The 17,055-nt window shown below is 44.9% G+C and overlaps 1 protein-coding gene across 1 annotated transcript in view; it reads left to right on the top strand.

The window, feature by feature from the left end:
- Nucleotides 1–16,625, top strand: part of LOC144108204 (lysosomal alpha-mannosidase-like) — a 43,610-nt gene extending 26,985 nt beyond the window's left edge. Inside the window, exons 17-23 of the mRNA XM_077641482.1 lie at nt 1,333–1,451; nt 3,270–3,389; nt 5,164–5,239; nt 6,761–6,847; nt 12,964–13,182; nt 14,893–15,024; nt 16,223–16,625. Of these exons, the coding sequence (XP_077497608.1) occupies nt 1,333–1,451; nt 3,270–3,389; nt 5,164–5,239; nt 6,761–6,847; nt 12,964–13,182; nt 14,893–15,024; nt 16,223–16,465 (996 nt within the window). The 3' untranslated portion in view covers nt 16,466–16,625. The remainder of the gene's footprint in view (nt 1–1,332; nt 1,452–3,269; nt 3,390–5,163; nt 5,240–6,760; nt 6,848–12,963; nt 13,183–14,892; nt 15,025–16,222) is intronic.
- Nucleotides 16,626–17,055: the final 430 nt, after the last annotated feature.

The raw sequence follows: 17,055 nt of genomic DNA, 5'->3' as shown, positions 1-17,055 counted from the left end.
CAGGTTTCCCACGTTTACGCTAGTTTGTCACTTTTTCGGTTATTACTTCTTCGGGGAGCCCATAGTTAGAGCTAAAGCAGTGGGAAGAATTTTTTAAAATTCGAATCCAAATTACTCAGCCATAAATCTATATTTCGCCGCCAGATGACCGGCAACAAAGTCACAAAATGCCGAACTATCGAATTTCGCTAACAGAAAAAAAAATTAACTGCTTCTCATCGGTGTCCCTCTATGGCCAGTTGACGACAGAGGCTACAGTAATTGAGCTACACCGGCCTCTGCTCAGAAGCAGATGCTTTTAGCATGCCGTATACGTGATAGCGTAGGCGTATATTGGTTTGCCGCACACCTGATGCGCACGCGCAGCTGGCCCCGCTGAAGGAGTCCGGTAAAGCGGGCACATCTACGCTAAAACGTCTGCGCTGACTAGTCACTCGAACGAGAGCTTCTGGTATGCAACTAGCGAGCCACTGCATCTGCAGCAAGCAGCTAAATCTTGTGTATTGTCCAAACAATGCAGCAATGGTTGTTGCTGTGTCCTAAATGATTTTTGTTAGTATCCAAAGTTTTACCAAAAGCGCCCGACGGCTGGGCGTGGTTGGTTCTGAGAGCGTACTTTAATTGTTTTCGATCTTAGAAATACCATTGCTGTTACACCAGCAAGCTCTCTCTACTGCGCAAAGTCTGGCGCCATATATTTCGAAACTAGAATATACGTGGATAAATGCGCTCACTTTGATTGCAGTGTCCATGTTTTCAATGCACTGGTATCGGTGAACGTTTGAACTTTGTTGATCGAGCAACCAGATATTTGTTTTCATTGCGGTGACAGAACCATGCGCATATGGTGTGCACTGTTTATGTGCAAAGAATAAATTGCTTGGAAAATATCTGAACCGATTCGGGCACTGTAATGCAGAGTGCTGTCTGAATGAAAAAACAGGAGAACTTCCAAGGGACATGCGTGACATCGCCAGTGACCATTATTAAGAGCCCCCAGATCTTGCGCTCCGGACTGTTAGTCATCTTAACTTTCGTTTCGAAAGTGTGTTCTGCCTTTTCACCAAACAGGGTGAATCGAAATTGTGAATTCACGCTTTCAGAAGAAAGTTACCAGTAGTTGATGTTACGCAAATATTGCTGTCGGGAAATCTCTCTAAAAATAAGTTTGACTGAAATGTGAATAGAGTAAGGATACGCGTATTGAGAAAAAAAAAGAATACTTAAAATGATATACCAACACCTCGCCCAGCAGGCAGTTCAAGAAAACGCGTGATTAATAACGCCTCAGCTGCTTGCGGGCTCTGTTATTAATGTCGCTTTCTTCAACAGGGTCCCCTCGTCCAAGAAATCCACCAGATCTTCAACAACTACATTTCGCAAGTGATCACGCTACACAGTGATAGTCCCTTCATCGAATTCACCTGGACTGTGGGACCACTCACAGAACTGTAAGCTTAGCTAAACGTTCGTGGGACCAAGTGGCGCCAGGGTGTTTTCGTAAAATTGACATTTAAGACAAATTGAAGCTGGCTTGTAGCAATAGAGTACTGCATTCTAATGATAAAGGCGCTACTTTCACCTAAAACTGCTGTGAACGGCACCGGCTGTTTACAGCTGTAACTGTATGGTCGTCAAGACCGATCTTTGTACAGAAATTTCCGAGGGTCGATTTCACCGCCATTCATTTAGAACCGGTGATCAATGTTTTGGCGTCACGAGTTGGAATAATTTGGCGCGAAAAAAATATAGGTTTTATATGTCTAATTCTAGCGTCAAGATATGAGCCCTTTTCCGTCGAACACTTATGACCATAGCGGAAAAGGGCAAAAAATGATTTTCACTAGAAATAGAAATTTATGAAATCGTCCTCAGTGTTTCTTGAAGAAGCAATTTTTGTCGAACTGCAGTGTGAAGCGACCTGCCAGGTAGTCGACATTGCGTAATACCCAAAGGCAGTGCGCATCGTGTCTCCTGTTAAACTATAGGCAAGATACGTGCCTGTATAGAAGTAATGCTGCCAGTTCCTGCAGGCGCGTAAAGGAACCAAATTACTACGCACCCCGTGACCGTTCATGGCTTAACGAAAGAACGGAATGTTTAAGCGTTGACAAGTTTCCACTGATCTTCGACCATATCACGAGCATTTACTGAGCAGTTCGGTGGGTGCACATGTCTTCAAGATGTGGAACAAGAGCCAATCCGTGCAGTTTGTTGCAATAACTGCCCTAACCCATACAGTGCTGGAACTTCTGAAAGCCCTTGCACAAGACACAGCAGTCCACCTTTCCCCAAACCCAAGACATCTCGACAAACGGTTCTAAATCTCAGGGCTGCCCCCACGTGCCCCGTGGCGCTGTAAAGTGACCTCCAGGACAAGATATTAGATTAGGCTCAAAGGGTAGTGGAGGCCTACCCAGCCTAAGAGCTCTCTCCCTCCCCGCTGCCTCCTCCCCTTCTGAGATAATGTTCTCAATCAATAAATCTATTGCTCCTAATGCTATTTGACGGCCGCTTATCCCTTTAAACGTAAAACTTGCGATAGGTAAGTAATAATAGTTGCTTTCTTGTACGCAATTTTCTTAAACGCACATGACTAACTGTTAAGCGTCGTTAAGTTCCCACAGAATTACAGGCAGCGTTTCTTAAAGGACCGATTAGTCACAAGCAAAGAAGACAAAAAATACCAAGTATTGTAGTGAAGAAGGGTGTTCATCGAATAGACTATCTTCTGAACTGTTCGGAACAGGCTGATGGTTAACTTAACAGGCACTCTTTCTGGATGCAGTTCGGCGATCCCAAAGTTATTCTTGGTTTTCACAGGCAGTTCAAACAGTTCGGCAGCCTCGTTACTCCATGATCCTGACTTTATCCGAATATGCTTTCAACCACGCAGAGGTTTTGGTCTTTATTAGCAGGTGAAGGAGAACAGGAGAACATGCGCCTATTGTGTGGCGGCACCCATCAACACAACGTCGCAAAGATCGCTAGGAAGTACCGATGGCACGAACATAATTTCGCGCAATGTAACCCCACCTGCTGCCGAAGTGTTCACTAAGATTGCATTCATCTGCTGGCGCATGCAATTACATTCTATACAGACGCATGACTGTACACAGCTCGCCTTTAGGAAGAACGCTATATTAGGTTCTGTCATTTCTTGTTTGCGGACCGATGCTAGGGTGCTTCTAGAACTGTATATCATTGCCATTCGGTCGGCATTTTAAAAGTTTTGTTCCAATACCCGTCGTTCTTGTTTCCATTTTTAGGATGGCGGAGCCCACCAAGCAAAGCTTTACGGGCTGTGACGTGATCAGCAAATTCGACAGCGACCTCCGCAGTGAGGGATTCTACGCGGACAGTAACGGCTGGAAGGACGTGCACAGGACGTGAGTTAGGACGTCACAGTGTGCAATAACCACGAACGGCTTAAGCTGGTTGTGGCAATAACATAGTATACATGGAGAGCTCCATCATCATAGTCCAAAAACGTGGTAGGGTTTTAACGTAGTTAAACAGAGTAGACGTGTGAAAGTGTGTGTTTATCCTCGTTGGCTCCTCGTTTTGCTTTACTGGGTCGTCGGTACGTCTGCCGACGAGATTATTTCGTTATTAGTATTAGTTGATGAAGACGACGCCGTGAAGCGGTGTCCACCGAGATATGGGACACAATTACTGCGCCATTTCCTTTCGTCAAAAGCCGATTTCTTGCTATTTATTTTGAAAACCTCAGCCCATTACCTTTCTTAAAAAGTATTTACTACTCAGTGCGAGCGCAGGTTCGAAAAGCAACATTCTGTGACTCATCGGATAGTAAGATCATTCTCACCTTATGCTATAAAACGCATCTTACAAAAATACACGAGCATATTACTCATTCGCATCCACCCAAGCACAGCCATACGGCTACAGAAGAATGCTATACTGTTGCCACAGAAACTTCGTAGTAAAAGAAAATTTCATCCAGGTCCTGTGTTCGAACCCGGGGCCATCGCTTCACCTTTGCAATCGCTCTATTCGCTCCTCCTTGGGCGCTCCCCCTAAAACATTCTATCAACACTATATCTTCCTATATCTACCAACACTATAACACAATTGCCTCACAATTGAAAGTGATGCCCAAGAGAGCTAGACTGGACAGCCGCGGTTGAGTAGGTTTTGCTTCAAGATCAGGGGTGTCAGAGATTTTGATGCCGGCTAAGGTTAGTAGTTGAACTTTGGAACATTTTTGAGCATGATTGAAATGAATGGTAATGGTTGGTCAGGCATTTTGTCATGCATCTCTGTTAGTGGTGATGACAGAGTTAAGCACTTCAATTCTCTAACTTTCTATGTGAGTACCAACATGGAGAAGAAAGTATGGCTGTTTTTAATTACCCAATTCAAAGTTCTTCAGAGCCATATGAAACATTTGCGGCTTCGTATACATATCCAATAATTCTGGACAAAAGCATTCTTGAAATGGGAAAAGTTTATGAGCGCAATTTTGTATATATCGCAAAATGTCACTATCACAATCAATACATCCGCAGATCTCCCGTCAGCAGGCTTGCAGTTGTTACTGTTAACGTTTTGCACTCGTCAGTAGCGCTCCCCGTTGTTTTATCTAAGGTAGTCGTAACTGCTTGATGCGAGCTACGGAAAAATCTTTAAAAATTTGCTGTACATTGGAAGAATGGACCATTAGGTTCATTATATTCATAACGGTGCCTTACAGTTTTCGAGTATTCGAAATTTTGTCCAAGAATGTTAGATATGACTAGCGCAATTGCGATTCCCTCAGTATCTTGAGATGCCGTTTACGAACTTGAGAAGCGCAAACGGGTGTGTATTTACGCAATATATGTAATGTGTTATTTCCTGTATGCATTAAACATCCCTCTGTAACCATAGACAGTTCTAGACATCAAACGGTAGTCATGCAAAGCTCATCACCTGACACCGCAGTTGAAAGTATGAACTTTCATTTCAAAATCAATGAACTAATTTCAAAGTCTTTTATGTGAAACAGGCTCTTACAAGCTATGCAAGACGCTCTCCTGAGCCTGCGTAAAGTTTAAAAGACTTCCCGCGAACATGCTGGGTAGTTGACGTGCTAGGAATGCATGACACATTTCACGTATAAACTTGGAATGCGACTGGTTATTTATTGACTGGGCGCAGGGCGGCGGTCCGAGAAGGAGATAAGTGGCCCATTTCGTCCCATTACTATCCAGTGGCTTCCTGGATATACATTCAGGTAAGCTGGACCTTATGACACCTCGGTTCTCCGACACATGTTAAGCTGTGAGCAGACAACACATTGCTACAAAAGTAACAGGCCTGTGATGCTTCTGTGTGCATCATGGAGTCATAAGAAAGAACTTAATGTGTTTATTATTGCGCGAAATACATTCTACCTTCGGCACAAAGAAACATTCTGAGAGCACATTGCTGCCGAATAAATTTCAAAAGACCGGCAAGATTTTAAAAATAATAAGCTCGAACTAGTCACTACTGGACAGGCTAGCTGATTGCAACTTCCTGCGAACATAAGCGTTAAAGCTTGAACTTTATGGTGAGCCACAAGCTACGATGCAAAGTGTGACAGAAGGGAGGCCAAAGCACAACACTTCCTTTGTCCCCCCTTTTCCCGTTTAGTATCTCGCAATATGCATACCTCCCAACAGTCTCAGAAAATCAAGTAGAGTTCTCCATGCCACTTATGTCCTCCCGAGATAGCCATGAGCGTAGGAACCTTTTTATTGGTTTATCTGAACTATAATTATTGCGCGTCATGCTTGGCTAGAATTCTTGTAGCTACAAATTTTAAGCAAGACAGCAAAAATTATATAAGAGTAAGCCATAACACGAAGCTTTAGCCATGGTGCTGCTGATTTATTTAAGACAATCGTTTTTTGTTGTTGATTATAAATAGGAAAGCAACGAAACAGGCACCTACGGTGGAGATAACGTTCAAAAATGATGAGCCGCACCTCCAGTATTTTCGAATGAAACATAAATGAGAGGAACAGTAAATTTTCTGGCCTGCAACGGTGAAAACAACAGAACAATGAGCAAAAGTAAGGACGTTAGTTATGGGTTCCATGAGACTCCAATGAAATGCATTGAATTTATCTCTTTAGCGGCATAGCGATGCAAAGGGCCAACCGACTCCCACTCAATATAATGGAGCAGTAAATTGTAGTCTTCTGATGTAGATGAAGACGATATGCTAAAACGCCTGTTTCCGTTGCACAGTTTAGTACAACCGGTATTCGAAATTATTCTGGAGTTGCTGGCAACGTACTCAGCTATTATAGTTTATAAACGTCTCTCACAACCAAGTTGTGCAAAACTGCGAGTTGATGTGAATATGCCCACACTGCAGTACTGTTCGCCTTGCCTTTCCTACTTATCATCAACAGAAAAAAAAAGAATTGTCTGAAATAAATCAGCAGCGCCACGGCTTAAGCTTCGTGTTATGGCTTACTCTGATATAATTTTTGCTGTCTGGCTTAAAATTTGTAGCTACAAGAATTCTAGCAAGCATGACGCGCAATAATATTTGTTCAAATAAATCTTTTTAGGTTTTTAAAAAACACTTTGTTGCTTTGTCAGGTGCTGATTACGCTTTCCCAAAGCACACACCATAAAACGTGACGGAAGAGAGTAAAAATCTGAGATGAAACACACTTGTTATGTTTCGCGTTTCAAACAACGAAGGCACTAGTATCACTCGCGTTCGGAGGTTTTCACTACACTTCACCCTCACCCGCAGGACAAGGCCAAGGATTTGCAGATGGTGGTTCTTCCGGACCGTGCCCAAGGTGGAACCAGCCTGCGCAAGGGACACATTGAGCTGATGGTAACTTTCCTGCTTACGGCTAAAGGATGGGAGAACGAAAATGATTCAGCGAAAGCGATGTCTCGGCCGTTTAACTTGAAAGATATCAACACTTGTCGGTAAAATACAGCGCAGGCTGCATTTTGATACAAGACAGGATATATAAAAGCAGTAAAGGTAAATCTCTCGCGATTTGAATACCTGACTAAATGCGCTGTTCATATATTTGTAATATGCCTAAAACATCGACAAAACAGCAAGCTGTCACAAAATTAGAGCGAAAGTGCCATAGCAATGACATCTAAAATTAAAGTGGGGAACTTTAGATATAGAACGTAAGTAGTTGAAAGGCCACGCTACGAAATAGTTATGGCGCGGCATACACAAACATCTGTAATCAATTAGTGGTAAAAAAATAATACGATAATGCAACAGCAGATACCAAAGACAGCTCAGAAATTAGTATTCGAGTTCGAAGAATTATAGCAAGCAATGGAAAGAAAGTGCAAAAAATAGAAAATGATATATAAATATTTCACAACGTGCCCAGGTGAAATATTAAGACAGCTAAAATATTGAGCGATATGACAGGGGATTATTCAGCAGAGTAAGCATGGCTACCAAGCATGTAAAAAAATGTTGCTAGAAGGACGTAAATAATGAGTCAGAGCAATGTAGTGCTTTTAGAGTTCGCGCGCAAACGTTCGCCATAAACTAACTACAGAAAGCTACGCACAGCGTACATGCATCGTGTAAATAAAGTCATAATAGAAGAGAGCACGAACGCTAAAAACGCACCAGAGATTGCTCTGCACACCTGAACCTCGAAACAGATTAAGGTAGTCGTCATTTTGTCATCGTGCGTTCTTGTATCATTAGTGCGAAAGCACCAGACGGCTCATCGACATGAAAACCCGACATCGCCCAAAAAGTGGCGGCGTCACAGAACTTGCGATTGATCGAAACAGTGTGACGTCATCAAAAGCAAGAAAATGCGAAAAATTCAGCAGTAATAGTCAGCAGTGCCAGTACTTGAAACCGCTCAACTACAAAACAATAAATACAGTTGCAGTACAAGTGGGCCGTATTCAGAATAGAATTACAATGCAATTGGAATATAACTGCATACAACTGGACGAGAACTGGAATAGAACTGCAATGCTTTCGCATTCTTCGCAAGTTCCCTAAGTGCCCCCGGTAAATTTTTTTGCCAGCTACTATGTTCTGACTGTTTCAAGGATACCAGGAACGTAAACTTCAGTTCAAAAGAGCACGTTTTCTCTACACTGAAGACATATAAGAGGTATCTGTCCAAAATAAATGTGGAGCGCAAAGGCGCTGTTTTGCTGGGCCCTGAATTTGCCAGATGCGCTGCACAACTTATCGGACTGAAACGATAATGATAGTAATGCACCGATTCACAAATGTAACAAAAATGCAAATAGTTTCCATTATGGAGCGTGGCAAGCAACTCAGCTGTTACATGCACATGCTGCTGTAGCCCACACGATGCATAAGCAAGACAGCCAGGATCGAGCGAGTTGAGAGACAGAGCTGCTCATCATCATCATCATCATCACACTTAGCAAAGACCGCGGCAAAGACGAAGACGGACCCATAGCACATCATCTTCCATGGAAACTTCTTTGTTTATTCAACTACACCTTGGCCAATTCCCCCGCGTGGGTATGTGCCATATACCTGGGGTGAAGAAGAAGAAGAACCCATTGGCGGTAGAGTCTCCCCTCTTCGTATGAGTGCTAGGCTTCGTGTGCTTCGATACTTTGCGAAACGCGCCGGCTTCAGTGCACTCCCCTCTGTATGATGAAATGGTGTGTTCTCAGTGCAATCGATGCTGAAGATTGTGAAGATCTGGAACTCCAAGAAAGAAGCACGAACAAGGACAAGAAGCAATTTCATGTTCCCAGAATGACCTCGGAGGCCTCAAGCATGGCAGCGTAAGCGCCTGAGTTTCCTCTAAGCGGAGAATACATCGCTTTTGAGGAAACGCGCCTGCTTCCTCTGATATTACAGCACCAAAAATTTTTCTGCAGGAGCTGAACCCTGAACGTCAGCATAGCAGTCGCGTTACCATCCCTACACCAAAGAATAGCAGTGGGTGTTGCGGGCAAATTGTCCCTTGCGCCTCGAGCACTCGCTATGTAGCCTTAGCACCAAGCTTTCATGCTCCATGGACACGCCAACAGCATGCCGGCTCATTGACCAGCTAACCTTGTGCAACAAGGCTTTGCGCGCGGCAAAATTGGTGTTGGCCGTGTTCCAGCCGGCCAAGCTGTGTCGCCGCACCTACGAAGACACAGATGACTACGGGATCAGGTACCGTGGCGGCCGCATGGAACGCGACGGCGCTTTCCTCATAGCTTGGTTGCCTGGCCACCACCAGCGAATCCACGCTGTGCTAGTGTACAACCGGCCGCACTTTGAGGAGCGCTCCGCCTTGTCTTCTTTCATCGGCGGGCCGGCGCCCAGCCTGCAACGCATCGCGGTGCACCTTCGCTGCTACAGGTTTGAGCCAGAGTACCGATTTCTCGAAGCCTTTCAGCCACCGCAGTGCCGCCTCGGAACTTCACCTGAAGGGCGTTGTGTGAGAAACACCCTCGTGCCCAGGTGGCCAAAATGCTCAGAGAAAATGTGGCAGGACTCTACACAGTCAATCGCGCTGGAACCCAGGTGCCTCCAGATTCTGCCGGTACCCTGTTCCGCACATTGGCCGTGCCTGAGCTGCCCAAAAGCACAACCAGGGCCACCTCAACAAGGTGGCGTGCTTCTATTGGTGAGAATGGAACTGGACGGAGGGCCAGCACCGCCTGTCTTAAATCACAACGCCGCCGCGTTCGATCAATTGAGAGCCACGGCATGGTTTCGGAAACAACTGGTGGAGCCGGAGCGCCAATACGAGCTCCGTGTCACCCTCGACGCTGCAAGATGCTACCTCCAGGAGAACTACCCGTTCTTTTCTGACACTGTGCATGCGGCGGTGTTCTGCGAGGCTGGCGAAGGTAGCACACTGCTGTGGCTACTAAACGGTGACTTCCGGCGTGCCATAATGCAGTACCTGAAGTTAAGTGATGTTCTTAATGGTTGTCTTGTGTTTTCTATGAACACTACACGTATTGCAACAAGCCGCCGCGGTGGCTGAGTGGTTATGGCGCTCGGCTGCTGGCCCGAAAGACGCGGGTTCGGTCCCGGCCGCGGCGGTCGAATTTCGATGGAGGCGAAATTGTAAAGGCCCGTATACTGTGCGATGTCAGTGCACGTTAAAGAACCCCAGGTGGTCGAAATTTCCGGAGCCCCTCACTACAGCGTCCCTCATAGCCTGAGTGGCTTTTTGACGTTAAACCCTCATAAACCAAATGTATTGCAACGGTTAATTTCAACGACAGTAGCATGGGCGAAGTGTGTTGACTTTGCCCGTTCTTATTGCTCTGGAAGCCCTCGGTGGCCTCTGTTCTGTGTGCTGTACCCTGGTTGTCCTTTTATGTTCCCCGCTTGTAAAACGTCCACTGGCACGAAGCGTTTTGGGGGAACATGTAGGAATCATATAAATATTCAAAAATAAGATTTTAGCAGCACTCCTGCGGTGAGGACATATGTCTGACGGCTCTTAGGGCTGCACGCGGCGACCGGGAACACGCGAGTCTAATTGAATTATGGTCTATTTTGGCGGTTATTTCTAAAACATTCTCTTGTAGTATTGAGAAGAAAGGGGAAACCATAATTACCACAAAACAAAGACGACGAGACAAGCACTTTCTATCGCGGTCGTCCTGTTTCGAGCTTCTTTCTACAGACGTATAATGTACAACACCACCAACTCGCGATCCTACGGCTCTAGAGAACCAGACCAGTCATGTTCCATTCGAGGAAGTTTTCCTTCGTCGGGGAATTTAAACATTGGCGCGAAGGAAACCTTTATACATTTCCAAGGAATTTTACAAACTGAAATTTTGCCCACGTCTTCAAAATTCCTCAATCTTTTAAGCCACTGCTGGGAGGAAAAAGTCAGAAATAACAGGTCTTGGGCCTTAGTAAGGGTATTTTCGGTAGCGGAATGTAACGTCAGTGCGCTGGACGAGATATAGATGCTGCATCTGCGTCTCTTAAATGTTCTGGACCTTGTTCAAAAGTGCTGCCCTCTGCGGATGCCAGAGTTCAACCTACCAGCAGACGCCGGACTGCTCCCTCTCCGAAATTTTGGGCGCAATTTTCAGGACAAGAAAAAGTGTTTGATATAAGCGTATACTCCAAAACTGCACTCTTCGTCGGTTTTTCTTACAGACAGCAGGGTCTTTCCTGAAACTTGGGATATATCTCGAGCTGTTTAACATAAGCTACATTAAGATGTATCTTAAAAATTTACAATATAATAGTGAAACACAATGCCAGCAAGCTGAAAGTATTCGATTTAGCCTCGATAATTGATTTGATGCTTTTAGTCTAATCCCGGCCTTAACTCAAGCGAAAGACATTTCAATCCGATAGCATTCAATACCCATGTTGTAAAATTTTTCCACCTGTCTTCTTAAGCAAATGCCTATCTTTCGGCCCCATCAATCGCATTGTTTTTATTTTTCTTAAATGATGTAGTTAGGCAGAAGTAGGTGAGTAGTTGGTGGTGGGTGAAGTTTCTGGAGCTTGGTGTGGAATGGGGAGCTTGGCTGAGAATGACGACGGGTAGGTGGGCAGCCCTTTAGATAGGATGAGTACCGCGGGAGGCTGGCTATTGGTTAATGCTTCTGGACGGCAGCTGGCTGTTCAACTGCATCTTCACATCCGATTTAGACGTTGCTTTTGTGCCACGGCTTTAGAATCTTGACGTCGGGAAAAAAAGGGGTCCACCGTTCTAGAAAACCTTCACATGACAGGTGGCCGGTGGTTCGGAAGACCCACCGGGTGGCTACCAAAGGAGAAAGGACGTTCTGACGTGTGCGGAGGAATGAGCAAGCTAAGAGTGTCTCTACGGGAATAACTTGGTGGGTGTCTACTGTGAAAAATCCAGGGGAAAGGGGAAAGTGAGCTGAGGAGGGCAACGTACATAGAATGGTGGTGTGGCTCATCTGATGGCACTCTTCCGTTCAAGTGATTGTACGCGCGCCAACTCTAAAACTGAGTGCGGGTGAATACTAGAAATCACAGATGGACCAGATGATAAAGTATGCGAAGTTAAGTGTCAAGACGGTTCAGGAAGTGTTAGTGTGCAATAAAGGTGGTTGTAAAGAAGCATGTGTTACGTGTCGCGTCATGCAAAAGATTATGAGTCGAATGCTACGCATTTTCGCCGGACTGACCCGCTCATCGCCTGCCAAATAATTACTTCCATTCTTGAGTGGTGTTATAGCGAATGCCGGCATTGTGTAGGGTGGAGCTACGTGGATGGTGGCGGCTGGTGTTTCTGGCAAATGGACCTGGCTTGGGGTGGCTTGTGGGGCTTGTGAAGGCTAGATGATTCACTTGCCGAAGCTTGACATACATGACGCCGGCAGTTTTGCCATGTGCGAGTGGTAGTGGTATCAGTAATAAGTGGCTGTTATACAGCATCGCGAGCCCAAGGTTCGCGGTACACAAATTCAACTTAGCAATGTAACACTTTAATAACCAAACCAAGGTCATCAAAAATTTCGCGCGTAGTGTTTTGTATTTTTCTTGAGATTTTTTCCCTTTCGTTGAAATTTTGCTTAGAACAAGACGAAAGTTTAAACATCAGGCCATTTCCTTGTCGGGAGTTAACATTTTTCACTGATGTAAAATGTGGGTGGAACTTAACTGCGGTCGAAAATTGTACCAGATTATAATAAGTTAATCGCACGCAAAACGTGAAATGCACATATCTGCTCACTTTCAATATTATTCATGGCTGTACTCAAGAACATGCTGACTATTACACATTTATGTCGGGTTTATCAGCTTGCTACCCATACTGTTTTAGAAAACACATTAAAAGGTAACTTTTGCTACACATTCTACATGTGCTTGCCAGCAAATGCCTCGAAGCTCAAACTTGCCACGATTGCACGTCAGGCAGTTTTTCTCTGCAGCTGCTGCGGTAGCCTGTTGCTTACATTGTGCTCCCACCTCCCGTGCCCTTTCGTGCAACACCATCGACATCAACTGCCCAGCTCCACCGGTACCACATGACTAACGATGACCTCGGCAATCCAGAGACCATAGAAGAAACCAGCAGTGACGGTCAGGGACTGGTGGCCCGAGGGAAGCACTTCCTTTTCCTGGGTACCGCGTCGGAGGCTCGCCAGCTGTTGCGTCCACAGGCGTTGCAGTTAGTTTACAGGCCGGTGCTGGTGTTCGCTCCCGCTGGATGGCAGCCCAAGCAAGAAAAGGTACGCATCTGTGGGAGTGCCGTCATGCGACGCTCGCGCCTGATAACTGTCAAACTTTGCTGCGCAACCTGAGGTGATGGATTGGTCACTGGACATCGCCAGTCCAGGTCATTGTTCTAATGTTTTAGTGCTAATCCCGCCACACTACTATATCCACATTCACATCTGTAATAAATACTCAACCACGAAGGCAGAGTCCGGTGGTGTGGGAATAAGGTCGCTAAGGTAAGATGACCGTGACTGGTGCAACAGTGGACTGAATTGAAGCTAACTAGGCAAGCCTTCGTCCCGAAATTATGTGATCGGGCTAATAATATCTGTATGTAAGTAAATAGTTCAGAGGTGGAAAAGTCGTCAATGAATAATGAGAGGGGCTTTCCTAATGCCTGCTGTCTGACGCCACAAATACATTTCTTGCACTTCAGCGACAAAGCTGCATTTGTCAGAAATTGCCTAAAATGGCGGCCGTGTAGTAACATCCAAGAAGATGATGTCAGCAGTCAATAAAAGATGAAAGCATCTTACGTGCAACCACTGGTAGCTTGCATCACCCCTGGACTGATATTCCATAACTCATGCGTTCGTGTGGTAGCAATTTTTATGGTTTTCTACCGCTTCCTTGTGTCTACAATGGTAGGAAAAGATTCTTATTAACAGTTTTATTTTCACAAGACATTTTCTAGCGTATTTATGCATTGCTTGAAAAGTTTTTTATTACAGTTGACATTTCATTTTTCTCCTTCTGACAGCCACAAAGAAAGACAAGGACTGACAGTCTGTTGTGTCCATCTACCTTACTCTCAGTCCTTGTCTATGTGCTCGGCCAGAACGAGCAAAGCTGCATTTCTTGTTTCACATGATCGCATCGCTGCCCTAATAATTAGGCCTGTGTGCTGCATGCTGCGAATGCTCTTCGTGGCTATTTGCTTCTCAGTGCCAGCTTCTTTTGCTCGGTCATATTACAACATTAGGAAAGAGCGGAGGGGCAAAACTTTTTCCCATTGAGTTTGGACAGTTCAATATTCTGGCAGCTTAGAGGAACCAATTTAAAGATTATTAATAAACCAGTCAACTTAATCAAGCAGCAGTAGAGTGCATTTGACTCTGTGTGTTGACATTAGCGAGCGCTGCAGAAATGAACACTAAATCTGTTCAGCATAACGGCATGTGTCCAGCATAACGGCAATCAAAGCGTCGCTAAAGCTACCATCACTCGAAAAGAGAAGAATACTAGCACTATTATCACACTTTCGCAGATTGTATCACAGTCACTCTTCATTCGCTTCATACTGTATTAGACCCACCCACCGTATCTTTCCGCGCTTAGATCATGCTCTGAAAATCAAACCAATCTTCGCACGTACCCACGTCTTTAGTTATTCACCATTACAAGTTACCGGGTGATATTGTCTTCACCTTAAATCATGGCGAATTAGTGCAAAAACTTAAGTGTCTTTTACAAATAAATTGTAATTAGGAAGGCTCGATTCCTGCATATGCTCAACTTCGAATTTTCTGTACTTTTTTTTCCGATTTTACCTGTTGTTTTGGATTTGTGTTGCTTGTTGAACTACGTGTGGAGTATGGTTTATTTCTAACTTTACAACCCCCCCCCCCTATGTAATGCCTGAAAGGGGCCTTTAGGGTATGTGAATAAAAAAAATTTTCCCTCCAATCGATTTATGATGTCATTACTCTTCACGTGTTCAGTTTTCCACACTGCGGTCATCTCTGCCTAGCACGGTGCACGTGCTGACTTTGGAGCGGCTCTCGCCAAGCCAAGTTCTGCTTCGACTCGAGCATCTTGGGCTCACTGACGCTCCCGTTGACGTTAACGTCACGGTAAGTGCCGGCCCCCTATAAATTAATCGCCTATTGGTCGCACCAAATGATAGTAGCAGCATCAGTATAGCAAGCAATAACGTTCACGGAGGGGGGGGGGGGGGGGTGTATTATTAGGCATAAACTTTCATGTCCACAGGTTGTGCCGATGGACGTCTTTAAAAGGACGCCAAGGAAAACACGATTCAATTTTTTTCTTATTAAACAGGCATTCTGTGGCCCTTTTTTTGTGTCTGTGCGTATTCCTTGGCAGTTTTAGACAGTTTTTGTGCCCGGATAACTTAGGGTAGACTACCCCACCATTCACTCCGTCATCACTTTGTCCTTTTCGTTTTTGGTGTCATGGGTTAACATAGATTTGCTAGAAAATTTTTAAATTCAATTTCCACAGAATGACATGCCTCTTTGCTTCCTCGGCGAAAGTCACCATAGACAAAAGCGCCATAGAATAAACTTTTACCAGGCACCAAATTGGTACTGCAATTCTCTGTACGCTTCAAAATATAGACCACCTTTATGAGATATCGGAGACTTCCAGTTTTCATCTTTCGATGTTCAGGTATTTCTGTGTTAGGCTTTCCTGTTTTGTTAATCAGATAACAAAAGAGCTGTACCTCGAATAGATGCATGAATTCGGTCCATCCAACGGATTATTTTGGAGTTCCAAGAGCATAATGTAACAAAACTTTTTTCTAAGCAACCAGATGTTGTCAAGAAAAATTCCCGGAAACTTTCACGCACAGAAAGCAGACCAGCACTTGAAAAACACTTCGCTATGCAAACATTTATATAGCCCCTGACAGGGCACAAATGCTTCGTTCCTTTTCATGAAATAGTTTTTTGTTGTTTATTAGTATATCGTTGCCAAGCTAGATAACGGACTCACAAATTTAAAAATTTGTGATTTGCATTGTAGCGCATTCGTCAAATATTCAAAATTTTGGTGTAAACCAAACAATGCGGTTCTTCGGTCGAGACGTTCTTGTCTTGTAGACATATTTGTATTGAACCATATAACTGACTGACTGCATTAATTATTGATTGATTGGTCGCTCGTTTGATTAAGAAGATACTAATTGAGCGAGGGGTGAGTAAAGTGATCGAACCCGGAGTCGGAAGGCACTGTTGGCTTATTATTGACCGTTACACCAATCTGTCCCCTTTGCTCATTCTTTGACCCCACGCTTGTGATCTGCAGCGACTGCTGGCAGGCCATCGCCTCAACGACATACAACCACTGACGCTGGGAGCCAACCAATATCTTCCGGGTGCCACACGACACCGCTGGCCCGTGCAGCGCCCGAACGCAACCCCTCATCCGCTAGAAGACATACGCATGGACGCGCCTCAGACGACCTTGGTTGGAGATACGGGAGACACGGTAGTGAAGGTCGTGCCGGGACAGATCGCCACCTTTCTGGCGACACAGCGCACTGAGTGAGCAAGCGCCGACTTGGACCAATGCGACCCTGTACAAATTAAACTCTGAAGAGCTCCTAACAAAACTTCTTGCCCGACAGCGTTGAGACACAAGACATGAAAATGAGGATTTTGCCAGACACTAACGAAGTCCAACGTTCCCCGTTTCCCAAAGCCATTGAAAGGGCTCGCTAGAATGCCACTGCGTGGTATGAAGCAATGTTTCAGAAAGCGAGTGAAATTTCCTAATATCGGCTTCACTCATTGGAGTCAAGCGACTCCGCAGTATAAATAAATAAATAAAGAAATAAAATATGTATTGCTGTAACGTCGTCATTTTGCTACACACATTTTTTGCTCTCAAAACAGCCATAAGCTAAGGTTCACAGCGTTGCCTAGAGCCTCGTCAAGCTGTCCAGCCTTCAGTTCAACGCATATGCAGGAACGTAACTGTATTATATGCGCAAATAAAGCATTGCAGTATCCGTCTCTAGCAAGTCCTCGCGCCTGCAAAGAGGTAAGGCCGCCTGCAAAAGATCTTTTTTTTTGTTTGGTTCCCCTGCCACTTTCTTAGTGCTTACTTAGCTTCTCTTAGTGTGGGCTTGCCCAGGC

The sequence above is a fragment of the Amblyomma americanum genome, chromosome 10, assembly GCF_052857255.1.
Source record: "Amblyomma americanum isolate KBUSLIRL-KWMA chromosome 10, ASM5285725v1, whole genome shotgun sequence".
NCBI classification, from domain to species: Eukaryota; Metazoa; Arthropoda; class Arachnida; order Ixodida; family Ixodidae; genus Amblyomma; species Amblyomma americanum.
This window is presented reverse-complemented; position numbering and strand designations above follow the sequence as displayed.